The sequence below is a fragment of the Malus sylvestris genome, chromosome 6 (assembly GCF_916048215.2).
Source record: "Malus sylvestris chromosome 6, drMalSylv7.2, whole genome shotgun sequence".
NCBI lineage: Eukaryota > Viridiplantae > Streptophyta > Magnoliopsida > Rosales > Rosaceae > Malus > Malus sylvestris.
In genome coordinates, this window is record NC_062265.1 from 30,988,384 (window position 1) to 31,009,533 (window position 21,150).

Here is a 21,150-nt window from a genome sequence, read left to right on the forward strand (position 1 = left end):
CATCCTACCCTTTCCAATTGGCTCACTCCTCCATTAATGTCACACTCTAGATCGAGTTCCACTAATCAACACCGTGAACGCGAATCTTTGCGATTCCCGTTTAAGAGGAAGATGTGTAAAGCTTCGGATTTTATTGATGCTCAGGTGTTTTCACCACCTTTTTGCCTCTACTTGGCCTTGTTGCCTCTGTTGCTTGTGGGTTGTTTCCTGCGAGCTTCATTCGATTCTTGATGCCGATTTTCTCTGTGCTCTTTGGAGGTTGTTGAAGTCTTCTTCTTATCCACTTTGGGGGCTTGATTTAAGGCCGCTGGTTTGAGTTTGGTGGTCCTTCTGATGGCAGCAGCGGCAGAGGATGCAAGCTGTTAGGGTTTTTTCTGTTTTTCTGTTGGGCTTGGTTTCATTGTACTTTGGAGGTCCATAATTTTGTTGTTGTGTTTGTATTGCCTCTCTCTTATAAATGTGTGTTGTTGGTAATGTTATTACCTTTTTACCAAAAAAAAAGTAATAATAAAGACAATACTGCAGTTTATTACTCATTATTTCATTAAGGAATTAAACCATATAGTAGGACGTGACATGAAACATTTTTTTGTGGGGTTGGTATTCTCTTGTCTATTTGCACAACTTGGTAAGACGAATAATCAACTCGGAATCAACCACAACTATATAGCCAAGTGTGTCACTGGCATTAGCTAGGACAAGAGCCTGGGGATTGACTTGGATATTCTGTAGCTAGAAAGGGTCAAGGAACATACATGGATATCTCTATGGGAGTGGGGGTGACCTTGGTTTTGGGAGGCTTGCCGCTATTGGGGTTGCTCTTGTGGTGGTGGAATGAGCTTTGGTACGTGCTTCCTCTCAAACTTCAACATTCGACTACTGGTGCTAAGTTGCCGCCTGGCCACATGGGACTTCCACTTGTGGGTGAATTACTCACATTCTTGTGGTACTTCAAGGTTCTTCGTCTTCCAGATGATTTTATCAATGCTAAACGAGCAAAGTATGTTTATTTCCTTCAGTTTTTTAGTACAGCTACTACCGTTTTGTTTGGGGGAAGTGTATTAATTCATTTACTCTTAGTTTTAAAATTTGTAATCTTATAGTTTTTGTTGACAAGTGTTTATCATATTCAAGTACCAATTGGATTACACATCTTCATTTAGAGGCACACTTTGTGGAACAAGTCTCTTCTATTTAAATTGACATTCAAATATATAGAACATATAATATCAAAGATTGAAACAAAATAAGAATTATAACCTTTAAAAGAGGTACTAAAAAATCGAGTTCGAAGCAGTGTTGACCGGTGGTTAATTAGGATAAATTGATCTAAAAGTTGGTAAAAAACAGAAATGGTCATAAATAACTTGTTTTGAGAATTAGTGTTTCTGAAGTAGAATTCACAATTTCATCTTCGACCATGGATTTTAGTAACTATTCGGTGTTAAATTATTTCTTGTTTTGTGGTAAAAGTCTTCTATGAAATTGGTATATATCAATATCGTACAAAATGGTTGACACTCTTTGTCATGCACATATTAAATGATCAGGTATGGTGATGGAATAGGATTGTACAGAACCTACCTCTTTGGATCACCGTCCATCATAGCATGTTTCCCAACAGTCAACAAGTTTGTATTCCAATCAGACGACACCTTCATCCTAGAATGGCCTAGCGTTGATCTTATGGGTTACACTTCTCTGGTGGCAGTTCATGGGAAGTCCCATGCAAGGCTCAGAGGTTACGTCACAAATGTTATTAACCAGCCGGACGCTCTTCGGCGGATTGCCCAGGTAGTCCAACCACGCATCACAGCTGCACTCGAGTCATGGGCTCAGAAGGGCAGAGTCAAAGCTTATGACGAAACTAAGAAGGTGACGTTTGAAAATATTGGAAAACTATTTGTAAGTTTGGAGCCTGGACCTCTCCTGGATACCATTGATAACTTGTTTGGAGGATTGATCAAAGGAGTTAGAGCTCAACCATTGAACATTCCTGGAACTGCCTTTCACCATGCTCGTCAGGTCCGTAAAACTCATTTCACCGCAAAGTCAATTTAAAGCTTTTAAATTCCAACACTACAAGAAAAAATAAAGCATCAGTGGCCATATATATAGGTCATATATATGATGTGCCTATAAGCACCATACGTCATCCTGTTGCATGGACTATATGTGTCCGTTGAGTAAGTAGGCACAGATGGTTTCTTACAGACACATCATCCCGTTCCATACATATATATGGTCATTGATACTTTTTTCTTGAACTTGCATGCATGTGGTATGATTGATTCCATCAAGTTTCATTAATAAATTTGTATATATGCATGTGGATGAATTTCTGCAGTGTAGGAAGAAGCTTGAGGCCATTTTCAGTCTGGAGCTGGAGAAGAAGAAGAGCCAAAAACTAGTGACAAATGATCTCATGGATGGGCTTATGCAAATTAAAGATGAGGAAGGTAATAAACTAAGTGACCAAGAGGTGGTAGATAACATCGTTAGCCTTGTTGTAGGTGGATATGCATCTACTTCCATTGCGTCAATGTGGGCTATATATTATTTAGCCAAGCACCTTACTGTCCTTAAAAAGCTTCAGGTATGAACAACCCGTATTCTGGTTGATAACATGCTAATAATAATCAAAACAAAGAAAGTAAGGCCATCTCCAACCGAAGGGGCTACGTTTAGCCCCTGTTCAGATTATATAGCCATGTAAAAAATTATATTTTTAATGAATAGTATCAAACTATAACTATATACAATCTCTAACCGAAGGGGTCTATTTTTTAGTCCCCTCATTAATTTATATTTTAAGATTGTTCTTTAATTTTATCGGTTAATTGAATTAAACTACTATATTAAATTGAGGTTTTCAGACATATTTTGAGGGTCACTTGTCACTAAATATTGTTTTAAGTTTCATGTTATTAAATATTTTAATTTTACTTGCATGTTAACAACTTAAACATTAAAATGAGGTAGTATAGTATAAAAGGGTGAACATAATGTGAGAAATGGTGTAGAAATGGCTTAGGTATTTATAGGAAAAAAATTAGAATTTTAATTTTTTTTTAATTTCATCTTTAAAAATAAAAATAAATAAAAGGCTACATGATGTCAGCTAGCAGCACAGTTGGGCCCAACTATCAGGGCTGACTAGCTGGCTATGTTTGCCCAGCCCTCTGCCCATTTGGCTATATTTTGGCCTGGTGGGTCCCAAATTTTTTTGGCTCAGCCCTTCATTAGAGATGGGTTTTCTGTTAAAACAGGCTATGTTTTAGCCTATAGCCATTTGGCCGGCTTGGTTGGAGATGACCTAAGTTTCTTTAATAATCAATGGCTTCTTCAATAATCAATGGCTTGTTCGGTATTTTCTTAGATTTAATTTTCCGGTTTGAAATTAATGGGTAATTAAGTAATTATTTTTCTATTTATCATTTTTTTTAAATAAAAAGAATACGAAACAAACTCTTAAGTTATTTTGATAACTTGACGTTCTAATTTGGATTAACATATAGGAGGAGAATATGGCTATAAAGAAGAACAAGAAGGGGGATTTTATTACAAATGAAGATGTTTCAAAACTGAAATACACAAAGAAGGTATATACTGTCCATAATGAAGAAAGTTTAGGTTTCATCATAAAATCAAATGACAATACGGGGAATAGTCTAGCCTCTTATAAGTCCTTGCAAAGTTTCTCTTTTCACCAATGTGAAACTCTTTTACCTCACATCCTCACACGCCCCCTTATGTGTGACAAATTTCCAAGCCAAACATGTGGACAACACGAGCTGGGTGACATGGACCACATGTGATCGTATGTTGGGTGTTACACGTGGGCCAACTTGCTCTGATACCATGAAGGAAGTTGAGATTCCACCACAAAACCAATTAACAATATGAAAAGTAGCCCAACCTCTTATAAACCCTTGCAAAGTTTCTCATTCACCGATGTGAAACTTTCATCTTCACATCCTTACACATAAATTTACCAACTTATGTGTAAACATTTCCCGGAAGAAAAAGAATTCGTATTATTAATCGTTACAAAATTAACTCAAGCCAAACATTTTGCACTTTGCATTCAGGTGGTCGAAGAAACAATAAGAATCGCCAACATTGCAGCTTTTATTTTCCTAACGGCTGTCAAGGAAGCTGAGTATAAAGGTACGTATAGGATACATCACACATACACCATAAATATATGTTGGCATGCTGCTGCAAATTTAGGGTTTAGGAGTTCAAATCAAATGCGTGGTTGGTGTACTTGAACTGTTTCCAATATTGGATGTGTCGTTTTGCAGTCCGTTAATTGCACCGTGTAATTGTAGCTAATCAAGTTAGCAAATCCATGCAGGATATAAAATACCCAAGGGTTGGAAAGTGATTCTTTGGCTTCGATACCTCCACACAAATCCAGAGAATTTTGATGATCCTATGTGCTTTAATCCAGACAGATGGAATGTAAGCCTTTATTTCTACATGACATAATGAATAGGTCCATTTGGATATATGCTTCTTTAAAATTAGGGAACTTTAATGAAAAATTCTCACTATTGTTCACTTTAACGAAAAACCATATTTTTACATTAAAAAGTCAATCCTGGTACTATTCACTTTATCCTTTATTTTGTCATTATTGTTAATACTCAAAGTTTTCATACCTTTTTCATTAGTTTTCCTTTAAAATTCTACTTTCACTTCTATTAAAAGCACATACGAAAATTTCAATCAAACTGCAAGTTTTTTTTGAAAAACTTCTTCAATAAATGCTTCAAAAACTTATTTAAATACTTTTAACTTTTTATGTCAAACGTTGATAGAAACATTTTTGGTGATCTAAAATCGTTTTTAACTATTTATAAGTACTTCCAAATAGACACCCTTTAGTTAAAATAACTATTTATCTATTGAATGAATATATTTTCACTGCTCAGGAACCAGCTAAGCCCGGAACGTACGAAGTTTTTGGTGGTGGATCAAGAATATGTGCAGGAAACATGCTTGTTAGAATACAACTTGCAATCTTGTTACATCATTTGTCAACAGGATACAAGTAAGGAGGAAACCCTCTCAACTATTATCATTATTAAATATATTACCAGTATGCATTTTCTAATGAACTTTATGTACTTAAATTTTCAGATGGGAATTGATCAATCCAGATGCAGAGATGATTTATCTGCCACATCCAAAACCAATTGATGGGGTTGATATCACCATTAACAAAATTTAGAAATCCTCGATAGGCTTCATATATAGTTTGTCCTCCCTCATTTTTCCCATGACAATGTCTTAACTAGGTGGACACCTTTGAACCCTATAAAAAAATTAAGCAAAAGAAAAATGAAATCTCTATTAGTTCTTCTAATAAAAACAAATCCTGGCTTCTTAGTTTAAGAACTGTCTACACCCTAAATGATATTTGGATGTAGTTTTGTGATTTAATTCCTTCAAGAATCTGATAAGATGGTTGGAACTATTGGTTTGTTCTCTTCTTAAATATTGTTGATCTTTGAATTCTATCATGCAACAAAAAGTAGATTAATTATAGGGAAAGTAGATTGATTATAATTGTTGGAACTTTTGGTTTGTTCTTTTCTACCACATTAGCATCCATTTCATGATAAATGGGGTTATTTTTATGAACTTAGATTTAATTACACTAACATCTCTTGAAGTTTATTGTGTTTTCATAAAATTCTCACATTTGAAACATTAAACTAAAACTCATGAGGTTTTAATTCACTTTCACGTAACCCCTTTATTAGGACTGACATCATCTTAAAATATTTTTTTGAAGACAAATTTGCCCTCATTATTAATTACTTTAAAAAAAATAAAAAAAAAGCCTTTTAAAAATAAATATAATAATAACCAATTTAAGAAAATACAATTTAAAAATAATTATTAATTACTGAAGAACTCTTTGACCGCCCTTGGCACATTGTGAAGACGGAGAGGATCCCATCGTACAATCTACGATTGATCGTGATGACACTAGTGGCGTGTACGACGGACACTCATGCCGGGTGGAAGTGCTAGAGGAATTGGACTTATGGTGGTGGTGATCCACATAAGGCAGTGAGGGAGACGATTTTGGAGTGGAATGTAGAGATGAACTCTTAATTTCATGGTGAATTTTAATAGGTGATTAGTCTTTAAAAAAAAAAAGGAAGATAAAGTGAATATCTTGGCTAGCCAATTTACGTTAATAATCACGATGCTCTCTTAAAAATCTCATGAGAGAGAGAGAGTGTGTGTGTTTTGGTGGTTGCAAAATTTGGGGGATGGTTGCTAGGAAAAAAATATTAGGAGGAGGATAAGAAGATGCACGACAAGGAGATGCCTATGTGTTTTTTTTTCTTCTCGTTTTTCTCTTTATTCAAAAAGGTTTTTGTCTATACATATACTTGATTCTCTTACCATCTTGAAGGGATTTTTTGGAGCCAAACTCAATGCTTTGTTTTCGAAATATTACTAAAGAGTTGGTTTAGTATGTTTAATTATCTTTTTTCCCCTATGTTTAATTATCTTAAACTCTGATTTTTTTTGTAAGTTGTGAACTTCATTTTAATGTAAAGAAATTATCTAAATTTCGATACCTTTTTATCTCTTTGATTTATCAAAATGATTTTCGCTTTCGTACTGCTTAAAACTAAATTATTTTAGTCCCCTTAGTAGCCTTACGTTTTATTGAGAATGTAGTGCTATAGTGTTGGGTTGTAACACTATAATATTGCGTCACTAATAGGGCGTGACACTGCTATGTGCTCATTTTTGGGAGGTGACATAACTTTGATGTAAATCTTATTTGAATCTGATGTAATTTGTAGGATAGGAATTGACATTTTCTATTCGATAATCGATAAAAATTCAAATCTACTAATCCGTTAACTTAACAAATTGAACATGAATTTGAGTTGATAAAATTGGATAGTATCTAGCATAACATAATATAAATCTTTCTTTTCATACTTCTTTTGGTCAAATACTGTACGTATTTAAGAGGATTTTTATTTTTTATTTTTTATTTTTTATCAATAATGAAGGATTGCATTTCATAAGAGAGCAAATTATACAATTTGAATGAAGAGACAAGGAAGCAAACAACAATGGCAAACAAGCACTCATACACCTCTAACTGGGATGGTCGTTCTCCAACAGAGAGATGAACCACCACCAGGAAAAGCTTGCCGCCTACTATTCTTGGGAATCATACATTCCTGTCATCCACATCGTCTACCAAAATCGACTCTAGCTGGAGGAGCCTCTTCAATCCAAGTCCTGAGTTCATCCAAAATGCCATCCACCGCAGTCTTGGCGTCCATCTCTAGAAGTATATAGTTAAAACCCAACTCATAAGAAAATCGAAGTCCATCCCTAGCAGCAATCAATTCAACCGCACGAGGAGAAAGGAAGCTCTGCGTTTGATTTGTTAAAGCAGCCATTACCAACCCCTGATCATCCCGAATGATCACCCCAATACCTCGGACTCCCCCCCCCCCCTCCCGTTGCACAGAACCATCCACGTTAACTTTCACCACTCTTAACGTCTGTGGCTGCCAGGAAACATGAGTTGTAGCCCTATTGTTGTCGTTGCAATCCGATCCATACACCAGACGAAACTCTTCCAACAATTGCCTTGCACGTGCAGCAACCTCCCAAGAATGACATTGATTGTTTTAAAAAACGTTTCCATTTCTTTGATTGCAAATTTCCCAACAAACCGCTGCAAACAAATCGAGTTCCTCCCTCGTGACCAACACCATGGCTTTCCAAATCTTGAAGAACGACTGAACCTTCCATTCCCTGCTCGCCTCCCACCAACTAAATTCCTTCCAAATCTCCATCACCTCCCCACAACCCCATAACGCACGAAGAGTCTTCTCCACTTTCTCTTCGCATCGTCCACACCACGGTGAAGGATTAATCTTTTTTGGGAAATACTGCCACAATGGATAATTTCCTTCAAACATCTCCAGACAAAATGCTTAACTTTGTCAGGTATAGACACAGCCCATACACATTTCCATAGAGAACCACCAGTCGTACTCGATGAGCCTTCCATTCCACTTGATAGACTTCTGATCATTCGGGCCAATCGATATCCACTACGCACCCTATACTTCCCATTCATCTCATAAATCCAAATTTGGATATCTTGCACCTCACCGTGAGTCAACGCAATACGCAATATAGCTTCCACATCCCTTTCCCAAAAACCGGCATGAAGCATCTCCCTATAATTATTCCATTCTCTATCAGTAGTAATAAGATCACAAACTCTCAAACTCAAACATAGGCAGCAGTAATAAGATCACAAACTCTCAAACTCAAACATAGGTGGCGTAGTGACTGTGAACCCCATTTCATTAGGCACCCATTTATCATCATATACCAACACATGCATCATGTCATTATCTATGCGCCATTGCAATCCAGCTTTCAGAAGCTCTTTCCCCCACACCACTGATCACCAAGCGTACGCATGATGGCCTTGTTCCAATTCCCGCATTCAAAAAAGAATCATTCGGAAAGTATCTCGCTGACAGCATGCGACTCACCAAGGATGTCGGATTAATGAACAGTATCCAACATTGTTTTGCTAATAAACTCTGATTGAAACTTTCCAACTCTCGAAATCCCAACCCACCATCCGCTTTGCTCGTACATAACGGCTCCCATTTCATCCAATGAATCCCACGCCCATTTTTCGCTTTTTTCCCACCAAAATTTCGCTGAACGAGCGTGGATTTCCTTTGCAACATCCTTTGGCATCCGAAAGCAGTTCATAGAATAAGTGGGTAACACTTGAAGTATCGCCTTGATCAATACCTCTTTTCCTGCACGCGAAAGGCGTTTTTCCTTCCAACCACCTATCCATTTCAAGATTCGATCCTTTGTAGCTCTGAACACTTGCTTCCTTCCCCTACCAACCGCTGTCGGCAATCCCAAATACCGTTCATGACAGGTTACCCATAGAATTTCCTGCCTTGCCGCAACCATTGCCTTAACATCCTCTCCAGAATTCGGACCAAGAGTGAATGCCGAATTATTGCTTCAAGGCATATATATTCATTAGGCTATTTTTCAAACTTTATTCGCCTCCACAACAGTGTTCAAATGAGATTTGAATAAGCTTTGTAGATACTACGAATTCTAGTCTTACACTTCTTGTTTGTCAAAGCTTTGCACATTGTAAGATAAATCCCAAACTAGCTTTATTATTGCTTTTTTTTTTTTAAGCTACTTATGTTGTGCTGTGAGAATAAACAGTTATGAAAGAAAACAAGTGTTTGGTAAAGTATAGTGCTAAAAATGCTCTTAACAAAAAAAGACGAGGGTAGGATTGTCAATATGAAAGTTTTGTTAATTGGTACTGTTTACCTGCCTAAAAAAAAGTGCTTTTTAAGAAGCATGTGTAGAATTACTTCTGCTTTCTGCTGTATCGGATTCATAATTTTAAAGAAAAAAAAAACTTTTTTATTTCATTTACCTAACACAATTAAGGCCCTAACATTTTTAAGAAGTTGCTTTTAAAAATAAAAAAAATATATTTAAGCAAATCCCCAGCTCATAGAAATCTATACCTTTAAAAGAGGTACGAAAAAATCGAGTTCAAAGAAGTGTTGATAGGTGATGAATAAGGAGGATAAATAATCTAAAATTTAGTCCCTCAAAAAACAGTCATAAATAACTTGCTTATTAAGATTTAGTGTGAATCCACATTTACATCTCCATGGACTATGAATGTTAGTAACTATTCGGCGTTTAATGAATTCTTGTTTTGTGGTAAAAGTCGTCTATGAAATTGGTATATGTCTCAATATCGTGCAAAATGGTTGACACCCTTTGTCATGCACATATTAAATGATCAGGTATGGTGATGGAGTAGGATTGTACAGAACCTACCTCTTTGGATCACCGTCCATCATAGCATCTTTCCCAACACTTAACAAATTTGTATTCCAATCAGACACACCTTCATCCTAGAATGGCCTTACGTTGATCTTATGGGTCACACTTCTCTGGTGGCAGTTCATGGGAAGTCCCATGCCAGGCTCAGAGGTTACGTCACAAAGGCTATTAATCAGCCGGACGCTCTCCGGCGGATTGCCCATCTAGTCCAACCACGCATCATAGCTACACTCGATTCATGGGCTCAGAAGGGCAAAATTTAAAGCTTTTGACGAAACTAAGGCCTGGTTTGGTACTGAGGTGATTCTGAGAAAAGTGGGTATCAAAAAAAGCTGGAAGCTTTTTTGTGTTTGATAAACATTCAGCTTCAGCTTTTTTGCACAGTTTTGGGTCAAAAAAAAGCCAAAAACACAAAGCTGTAAAACCTAGCTTTAAAAAACTGGCTTTTTTCACGTTTGTTTTACATAAAAGTTTACCAAACACTATAATACTGTTTTTTTTTTTCTTCTTCAAAAGCACTTTTACAAAAAAGTTTACCAAACACTCTGCTGCTTCATTTCATAGCTGCTTATTCTCACAGCACAGCAAAAGTAGTTTGTTTTCAAAGCACAACAATACCAAACCAGCCCTAAGAAAATGACGTTTGAAAATATTGGAAAACTATATGGAAGTTTGGAGCCTGGACCTCTCCTAGATACCATTGATAACTTGTTTGAAGGATTGATGAAAGGATATAGAGCTCAACCATTAAACATTCTTGGAACTGCCTTTCACCATGCTCGTCAGGTCCTTAATCTTAACTGATTTCACCGCAAAAATCAATTGAAAGCATTTAAATTCCCACACTACATGCAAGAAAAAAAATCAAGCATCAATGATCAGATATATCCGCTAGACACGATGATGTGTCTAAAAAGACCATATGTGTCCATTGAGTTATGAGGCACATATAGTTTCCTATAGATACGTCATCATGTTTCATGGAATATATGTGTATGTTGAGTTATTAGACACGTCATTTTGTTTGATACATATATATGGTCGTTGATACTTTTCTCTTGTACTGCATGCATTTGGTATGATTGATTCAAGTTTCATTAATGAATTTTATATATGTATATATGCATGTGGATGAATTTCTGCAGTGTAGGAAGAAGCTTGAGGCCATTTTCAGGCTGGAGCTGGAGAAGAAGAAGAGCCAAAAACTAGTGACAAATGATCTCATGGATGGGCTTATGCAAATTAAAGATGAGGAAGGTAATAAACTAAGTGACCAAGAGGTGGTAGATAACATCGTCAGCCTTGTTGTAGGTGGATATGCATCTACTTCCATTGCGTCAATGTGTGCTATATATATTTAGCCAAGCACCCTACTGTCCTAAAAAAGCTTCAGGTACGATTACGAACACCCCGTATTCTAGTTGATAACATACTAATAATAATCAAAACAAAGAAAGTTAGTTTCTCAATAATCAATGGCTTGTTTGGTATTCTTCAGAGACTCAGTTTTTGTATTTGAAATTAAGAAATTGGTTTAAAAAAAGATACCAAACAAACCCTAAGTTATTTTGATAATCTTGACATTCTAATTTGGACTTACATACAGGAGGATAATATGGCTATAAAGAAGAACAAGAAAGGGGATTTTATTACAAGTGAAGATGTTTCAAAAATGAAATACACAAACAAGGTACATATTGTCTATAATAAAGTTGAGGTTCCAGCATAAAATCAATTAACAATGTGAGGAATAGCCCAACCTCTTATAAGTCCTTGCAAGGTTATTTTTTTTCACTGATGTGGAACTTTTTACCTTCATATTGTCACACGCCCTCTCACGTGTGACAAGTTTTCAAGCCAAATACGTGAACAACATGAATTGAGTGATGTAGAGCACGTGTGGGCATTGAGTTTTGCATGTGGGTCAACCTGCTTTGATACGATGAAGGAACTTGAGGTTCTATACTATAAAACCAATAATTGGCAATATGGGGAGTAGCGCAACCTCTTATAAGCCCCTGCAAGATTTCTCTTTTACCTTCACCTCCTCAGATATAAATGAAGTGTAAACATTTCTGGAAAGAAAAAGAGGCCATATTATTAATCGTTACAAAATTAACTCAAGCCAAACATTATGCACTTTGCTTTCAGGTGGTCGAAGAAACAATAAGAATGGCCAACGTTTCAGCTTTTATTTTCCGAACGGCTGTCAGGGAAGCTGAGTATAAAGGTACGTACAGGATACATGCACCATGTGTGTTGGCATGTTGCTGCAAATTTAGGGTTTAGGAGTTCAAATCAAATGCATGGTTGGTGTACTTGAACTGTTTCTAATATTGGATGTGCTAGTTTGCAGTCCCGTAATTGCACATTGTAATTGTAGCTAATCAAGTTGGTAAATCCATGCAGGATATAAAATACCCAAAGGTTGGAAAGTGATTCTTTGGCTTTGATATCTCCACACAAATCCAGAGAATTTTGATGATCCTATGTGCTTTAATCCAGACAGATGGAATGTAAGCCTATATTTCTCTATGACATAATGAATAGGTCTGTTTGGAGGTACTTCTTTAAAAAACACTTATATTAAACACTTCTATAGAAGCATATAAATAAATTTGAACAAAATGCAAGTATTTCTTAAAAAACTTCTTCCAAAAAGAGCTTTAAGAGTTTTTTATAACTTTTTATGTCAAACATCGCTAGAAACGTTTTTGGTGTTTTGAAATTGTTTTTAGCTATTTTATAAGTACTTTCAAACATACCCTTTTGTTAAAATTATCATTTATCTATTGAATCAATATATTTTCACTGCTCAGAAACCAGCTAAGCCCGGAACATATGAAGCTTTTGGTGGTGGAAAAAGAATATGTGCTGGAAACATGCTTGTTAGAATACAACTTGCAATCTTGTTACATCATTTGTCAACAGGATACAAGTAAGGAGGAAACAATCTCAACTCTTATGATTATTAAATATGTATCAATATGCATTTTCTAATGAACATTATGTACTTGAATTTTTCAGATGGGAATTGGTCAATCCAGATGCAGAGATGAGTTATCTGGCAGATCCAAAACCAGTTGATGGGGTTGATATCACCATTAAAAAGATTTAGAAATCCATTTTTCTGCACTTTCTTGGTCTGGCTTTTCGATTCAAGACTATGGAGTTCTCAGGTTCTGTTCTAATTTTCTTCATCAGATATGTTTGATTAAATGTGGCAGTGAACATCTTTCTGCAACTTTCTTGGTTTTAGGCCGAAGCCATTACTAAATGTTTGTTTTGAAGGATTCAATGACCAGTGTCATTCCTTCTAATTGTGTTGAATGATTTATTGTGAATTGTTGTTTGATTTCCACACTGTTAAGGCCTATGCGGTGGATTCTTCTGGGTTGCTTGATAAAATTGTGAAGGATAGTTTCTTGAAGATTGTTAGTAGTTGATTTCTTGCTTGCAAAGATTAAGTTGTTTGGTTGATTAACATTCAAAGTTGTTCGGTTGATTTCTGGTTGATTGTTATGGCAATTGAAAGTTCACTGGGGATGATCACTGTAAAACTCCAAGACAACTTTTTCAAATGGAGTTACCATTTGCAGTCTGTTGTAAGACTATCTCAAACTTTTGGCTTAAAATTTTTAATCCAAAAAATTTAGGTTTTAACCCAGAAACAATTTTTCACCTCCAACCATTCTGGCTTAAATTTTTAGCCTGAGAGTATATTAAAGAAAGAATTTAGGATAAGTTAAAATAACTTTAAAAATAATAATAATTATGTAGATTATCATAATTTAATTTTATGAACATTTTAATCTTAAAATATTTAGATTCCGATAAATATTGAAAATTATGACATCCCACATCGCCTAGGAGAGTGATCCTTAAATGTATATTCTCATCCCTACTTAGCACGAGACCTTTTGGGAGCTCACTTGCTTCGGGTTCCGTAGGAACTCCGAAGTTAAGCGAGAAAGAGGTCAGAGCACTCCCAGGATGAGTGACCACTGGGAAGTTGCTCGTGAGTTCCCAAAAACAAAACCGTGAGGGAATGGTAAGCCCAAAGTGGACAATATCGTGTTACGGTGATGGAACGGGCCCGAGAAGTGATCCGTCTCGAGCCGGGATGTGACAAAAATCTCTAAACCGACACCATGAAAACTTGTGAAATATTATGAAAAAATATGAAACACATAAAATAATTTTTTTTATTACTTTAACCGTTTGATTTAAATTTGGACCGTTAGATTTTTTTTTTTTTTTACCGTTAGATTTGATTATATTAGATCTTAAACGTTGAATTCAATAAATTTATAAATATAAAACTAAAATATGTACACATATATGGTAGACCAGCTCCACTAACCTAGGGAGAATCCTAGGCTAAATTTGCCCCCGAAATGAGTTTTTGGTTAAAACTCATATTTGCCCCAAGGGTTAGAGTAAGTTGGGGTAAATTTAGAACCTAAAATTTGAGTTTTACTCCAAGGGTTGGAGTAGGTCTATGGGGCTATGATCTTTTTGAGTTCTTTAATGGTGAGTCACAAGCAAGTGCCCATTTACCACAGTGGTGGAAATGTGTTGAGTCATCGTATTACGACGTGAGTTCCAACCCCGTCGACTTATAATCTAATATCTAATCTAACCAAATCTATCATTTGACAAAAAAAAATTAAAAAATGGTGAGTCACAATGTCCACCTAAATACTATAATAGTCCTAATGCTGGTATAACTAAAGAGATTACCATTGCTTACAAGGAATCAGTTAAGAATGATTTAGCTTTGTTAAGTCTGCTAATTCACTCCCTGATGAGGCAATGGATCATGTGATTGGCTACAAGACCTCTCAAGAGGCTTGGGACTGTCAAGAAAGATTTGCTTACGTGTATGTGATTAGAGTAAATCAACTTGAGTTTCACACTGTTAAAAAGGAATTGATTATGTGGACAAGTACTTGTTGAGGTTACAGGGTATAAAAAATCATTTGATTTCTGCCGGTGAATAGATTACTGAAAATGATTATATAATTGCTGCTTTATCTGATTTATCTCCGGAATTTGAAGTAATCAAAACAATCATTTTAGCAAAAGACATACCTATCTCTTTGAAGGATTTTCGAGCACAACTTCTTGGTACAGAAAGATATATTGAATCAAGAGTAACCAATTTGTCTTATTCGATATCAGCTATGTGTGTTCAAAATGAAATATAACTCATAAAACTAGAATGAGCAATGAGAATATTGGCTTCGTTCTCATGTATGATGAGGTTGAACTCTCGAAGCCTTCTTATTTATCTTTTGAGTTAATATAAAATATAAAATGTGCCCCAAAATTTTTACACGGTTTTCACTTTGATCCTTAATATTATTATTGTTTTCATCTAAAATTGGTCTTGAACTTTTGAAAGTATGTGTACGATAACTATTATTAACGTCTGTTACAAAATTAGCAAAAGTAGGTGACTTGTGGGTTTGCCATTGGAAAAACAAAGTAATAAATAAGTTCAAGTCGACCATTTAGGTACAATTTGCACGTCTGAAATCTAGAGCTCGTTTGAAAGTGTTTTTAAAATATAAGTGAATTATGAAAAAAAACACTATATTGTTTTATACAAGAAGCAGATAACTGGTACTTTTTTAAAAAAGTACTTTAACTGCTTTTAGAATCCAAAAACATTTAATCGAAATGCATTTTCAGTAATTTTAAAAGTAGTTCCAAAAAAGTCTATAGACATTGTCCCTTTGAGCTGAAAATCAATTCATAAAACAATTGACACGCTGCATAAAAACCAACCAATCCATCCATGTCCCGCATCCATTTCTCTCTCTTCATCTTTTCTTCCTACTTATGAAGATGGGCTTCATCTTAGCTTGGTGTTTTACATCACCATTCTCAAACAAAATGTCTATGCATTGTGCAATTTTCACCCATAATCCGAGGCAAACGTCACTGCACCTAGGCCTAGTCATGTGCAGCCTACATGACCAGTTTTATCGATTTTAAAAGGTTTAGAGCAATTTCACCTATAGAGCCCTCCCCACTGGCAATCCACTATTGAATCCACTCTATTGAACAGTAACTGCCTTTAATGAATAGTAACTGTCATTAATGAACAGTAATTGTCATTTGCATCTCCACCCTTGGAGCCCTCTCCCATGGCAATAGGCAATAAAATATTAGTTTTTTTTGTTTGTTTAAATAATACAAAATAAAATTATTTGTAATTTCAGATAAAAAATTTTAAATCGTTCTCGTTGCGCCACGTGTCATTTTATAAAAAAAACAATTATTTAGCGATGGATTTCGATAAGATTTTTATCCAATGTCATCGTGTCACGTGTCGTTATCTTTTGAGAATCTTTGACGATAGATTTCGATCAAATTTTAACTCGTTCAAAATTGCGCCACGTGTCATTATCTGAAAAGATAATTATTGGAGATCGATTTCGATAAGATTTTTATCCAATATGATCGTGCCACGTGTCATTATCTTTTCAGAATCTTTGATGATAGATTTCGATCAGATTTTTAACGAATGAGTTGAACTTATGACACATATTAATTTTTGTTGGATGGTTGGGTTCTCCTAATAACCCTAAAGCCTTAAGGGGTATGGTTGGTATTTTAAAACATTATTTTCATATTTTTGGATTGAGTTTTAGTTATATTTTTATTTTTATCACTCATTAAAATGTTTAAATTTTAAGAACATTAGAAAACAAGTAAGTCCCTATGAATATTAACTAAAAATAATATCTTTAATTCTTTTGCCAAGAAAGTAATGATGAAAACAAAAAATGGTTTTTTTTTCTTCCTGTAATACAACACATATCATAGAAAAAGTGAAAATAATGCATATAGATCAAGACAACGGTTCGTCCCACTGTTTTCCACCTTTTATATATTTATTGTACGAGTAATGTTAAGTAAATTAATTTTTTTTTAAATTAAATGGCAACCCTTTCTCTGTTATATATTAGGCAGCTGCCACGTTGCGATCTTTTCAAAAATAAGTATTGCGAGGAGGGTGACAGTTGGATACGCCTGGCCAAGTGTCAAGCTTTTTTCAACCGACTGATGACACCTAAAAAAAGGCCGGACACAGCCTGACACAAAAAAAAAATTAAATAAAAGGCCGGACCCAGCCTTTGCGTCAGCCTGACGCCTCCCCCCTCGGGCAGCAGGCCTGTCAATTTTCCACGGGTCTGCAACTCGGGCTCCCACCCTCACTCGGGCCCTTTAACGCTGGACCTTCTCCCACCGGACCTCGGGCCCTTTCCTGGAGCCTATCCCCCGAGCAAACTCCATGGGTGGAGTTGCTCTTAGAGCAGTTCCAGCCTTGTAAATAGGCCGGGGGACAGGGGAGAAGAAAAGGCCCGAGGGCCTGTCAAGTTGCTCCAGCCATGAAAAGCCCGAGCTCGTGGAGAAGGCCCGAGCAGGGGGCCTGTCAATTTGTGACAGCCCCGGAGCCCGAGCTCCAAGCCCATTTTTTATTTTTTTCTGTTAGGCGCGTGCACCCCACTCGCGCGTGGGGGCGCGTCGCCCGACAGCTTTTCAGAAAAGCAGACGACTTTTCAGAATGTCACAGTTACCGTTAGGAAGCCACGTGGCTTCCCACGGTCCGTTCGATCTCAACGGCTCCTTCATTTGGACCGTTGGATCTCAACGGTAAAAAAAATATAAAAAAATCTTATTTAATATCAACCGTTCGATCTGAGATCAACGGTCGATATTAATATGCTTTATAAATAAAGAAAAAATAGTTTTAAAATTAAGAAAAGTTACCGTTGTGACACGTGGCACAATCTGGAGTGTTGGAATTCAAATTTTTTTAAATCCAACGACAGAAATTAATTATTTGAAAAAAAAAAATTTTAAATGGAAAAAATCTGAAAAATTTTTAAAAAATCTGAAAAAAAATTTGTAAAAAATTGTTTTTACTTTTCTATAAATACCACTTCTTCTCCATCTACCTTACACCACAATTTCATATTTTCTCAACCACTTTCAATCAAATTCTTATCTTTCTCTCAAAGTTTCAATCCAATTTTTTTTCCACAAAATGACTACTGATGCAGGTACGAATTGGTCGCTTTTTGAAGATGTTGCGTTGTGCACTAGCTGGGTTGAAGTTACTCATAATTCCCTTACGGGTAATGAGATGCAGTTGCGAGAAATGTGGAGTTTAATTCATACCAAATTTCTTGAGCAAATGAGTGGGAAAAGAACCAAAGAATCGATATCCAGTCGTTGGAAAATACTTTGCCATTCCTTTAGTACGTGGAGAGATGCCTTGACACAAGCTAGTAATAATGTTCGAAGTGGGGCAAATTATGCGGATGAGGTAAGATTATTTGTTTGTATTATTTATTTGTCCTAATTTCATTATTATTATTATTTGTTTGCATTATTTATTTGTGACCTAATTTCATTATTATTATTTGTTTGTATTATTTATTTGTTACCTAATAATTTCATTATTATTATTTATTTGTATTATTTATTTGTGACCTAATTTCATTATTATTTGTTTGTATTATTTATTTGTTACCTAATAATTTCATTATTATTATTTATTTGTATTATTTATTTGTTACCTAATTTCATTATTATTATTATTTATTTGTTACCTAATAGTCTCAATATTATTATTTGTAGCAACTTCAAGCACAAACATGGTATGGTGCCAAAATCAAATCAAGAAACAAATCATTCACCCGGTGGGAATGTTGGAATATTGTGAAAGATTGTCCTAAATTCAAAGTTGTGCCTGTTGGTCCAAAAGTATGCATGAACAACATCCCTCTACACAACACCTTTGTACACATCACCCCTCCACACTCTACACCGATCATGGCTCCCATGTTGATGAAGAAGATGGAGAAGAAGTGCCTGAAACGCCCATTCCTGAACAAGCGTCGGGGTCGACCCGTTATCCAATTAGGCATCTAGGTAAGAAGGCTTCAAAGAGGAAAGGGAGTGCTTCCAAGAATGATTATGAAAAGTACATGCAAGAACTTGCTCGTCAAGGTGAATTGACGTTGGCGCGGGAATTGGCGAAATATGAAGCTGACAAGGCTAGAGATGAGGTAAAAGCTGCAGCTATTCAACAAGCATTTCAATCTGAACAGAGGGAAAAAAAGCTACTTAGGCAAGAAAGGGAGTTGCTTAGAGAAGAAAGAATTGCACAACGAGATCGTGACATTATGAACACGTGTTTAGAAGGGATGTCTCCAAATTCTAAATATTTTTGGCAGTCGGAGAAAGCGGATGTGGTGCAAAGGAGGCGTGCAAGAAAAGTGAGATCAAGACAAGATGGTCCTAGCACAACAAGACAAGATGATCCTAGCACCACATATTAGTTAAGTGGTGAGGAATAGGGTACTTTTGTAATCGGACCCCATAGTTTTCCAATCACTTTGGGTTGTAATTTATTATTTATGTTGTTTCCATTTTATTGAAGTTAGTACTTTATTTAAAGTGAGAGTACATGTATTTAATTTCGTAATATATTTATCCTAATAATAGAAGTTTTATTCATCAAATTGTTCACGTATAATGAAATTATAAAACACACCAAATAAAACTAAAAAACTCACCAATTGGAATTACATAAACACACCAAATAATTCACACCAAATAAAATTACATAAACATACGAAATACAAACAAACTCACTACAAAAAACACACCAAATAAAATTACATAAACACACCAAATACAAACAAACATACTAAATAAACTTAAGTATCTTCAGCTTGTTTCAATGCCCACTGGTGCTCTATCAAGTTAATTTGCCGATCATTATGCATAGATGACCTTTGAAGTGCAGTATATCGTTGAATGACCTTTTCATTGTAACGTCCATCCCTTTCTAATGGCTCGTGTGACACGGGTTCTTCGGTGGCATCATGTGTATCTGTGTTCTTGAATTGTTCACCGTGTCTGGCTCTGGCTCATATTCATCAACCGCATCATAATCAAACTCATCTTCCACAATCATGTTGTGAAGAATGACGCACGTCATCATGATGGATCGAAGTGACTCTACATCGAACATTCTGGCAGCACCCCTGACGATCGCCCAACGAACTTGAAGGATACCAAAACAACGCTCCACATCCTTCCTGCACTCCTCTTGACAGCTTGCAAAGTGTTTTTCCTTTGCACTTCGCGGACGTGGCACTGTTTTGACAAATGTTTCCCACCGTGGGTAAATGCCGTCAGCTAGGTAGTATGCCCCGTCGTACCTACGTCCGTTGACGACGTACGTGACTTTTGGTGCCTTTCCTTGCAGGACGTCATTGAACACTGGGGATTGGGCAAGGACGTTAAGATCATTTTGAGCCCCCGGAACCCCGAAAAGGCGTGTCATATCCATGTATCAAAAGATGCCACTGCCTCCAAAATGATAGATTTTGATCCTTTTCTGTCCCCATATGCGCCTTGCCATGCACTTGGACAGTTTTTCCACGTCCAGTGCATACAATCGATGCTTCCTATCATCCCAGGAAAACCTCGCATCTCGCCCTTCTTCAGAAGCCTTTGCAAGTCCCTGCAAGTAGGTTTTCAGAGGTACTCTGCGGTGTACAAAGATTCGACTGCTCCGCAAAACCTCATCAGGGCCTCAAGAATGGTTGATTTCCCCATCCTCGTTATCTCATCCACTTGGTTTGCAGATGCTCCATACGCAAGCATCCGCAACGCAGCATTGATTTTTTACTCAGGCAAGAGACTCATAACACCACAAGCATCCGTCTTTTGCACAAAGTAAGAATCATGGTTGCAAACATCAGTCATGATTCTGTTGAACAAATGTCGTTCCATTCTAAAACGGCTTCTGAAGTACGTATCAGGAAATGCACTGTTATGGACAAAGTAATCGTCCAACAGCTCTTCACCCCGTCGTTGCCTGCTTCTATCAAGGTTTCTTGAACGGTTGGGCCAATATATCTGAGCAACAGTCTGGATGACTCGACGGGAATGTGAGGCTCTGGCCATTCTTGTTTCGTCATCTCTCCTTCTACGCTCCTCATCCTCTTCCATCTCATTTTCGGCAATCTGAAGGTTGAACATTCCTTCAGATTGGTTAAACAATTCTTCCTCTTGCTGATCGATTTCCCACATCATCCTTGATGAAGAAGAAGACATTGTAATGATGGATGGTGAAGAAGAAGCAGAAACTATGAATAATGAAATAGATATGTTGAGAAAATTGGTGTGAGA

At 36.4% G+C, this 21,150-nt stretch overlaps 1 protein-coding gene and 1 pseudogene across 1 annotated transcript; both read left to right on the plus strand.

Moving 5' to 3' along the window:
* The first annotated feature begins 625 nt into the window (after window positions 1–625).
* LOC126625745 (ent-kaurenoic acid oxidase 2-like) lies at window positions 626–5,304 on the plus strand. The gene is made up of 8 exons (XM_050294803.1): window positions 626–1,000; window positions 1,551–2,025; window positions 2,348–2,596; window positions 3,519–3,602; window positions 4,092–4,170; window positions 4,361–4,467; window positions 4,941–5,059; window positions 5,149–5,304. Exons 1-8 carry the CDS (start codon window positions 756–758, stop codon window positions 5,237–5,239), a joined length of 1,449 nt encoding a protein of 482 aa, XP_050150760.1. The 5' UTR covers window positions 626–755; the 3' UTR covers window positions 5,240–5,304.
* Window positions 5,305–10,162: 4,858 nt separating this feature from the next.
* On the plus strand, window positions 10,163–13,239 carry LOC126625610 (abscisic acid 8'-hydroxylase 3-like; annotated as a pseudogene).
* The last annotated feature ends 7,911 nt before the right edge of the window (window positions 13,240–21,150 follow it).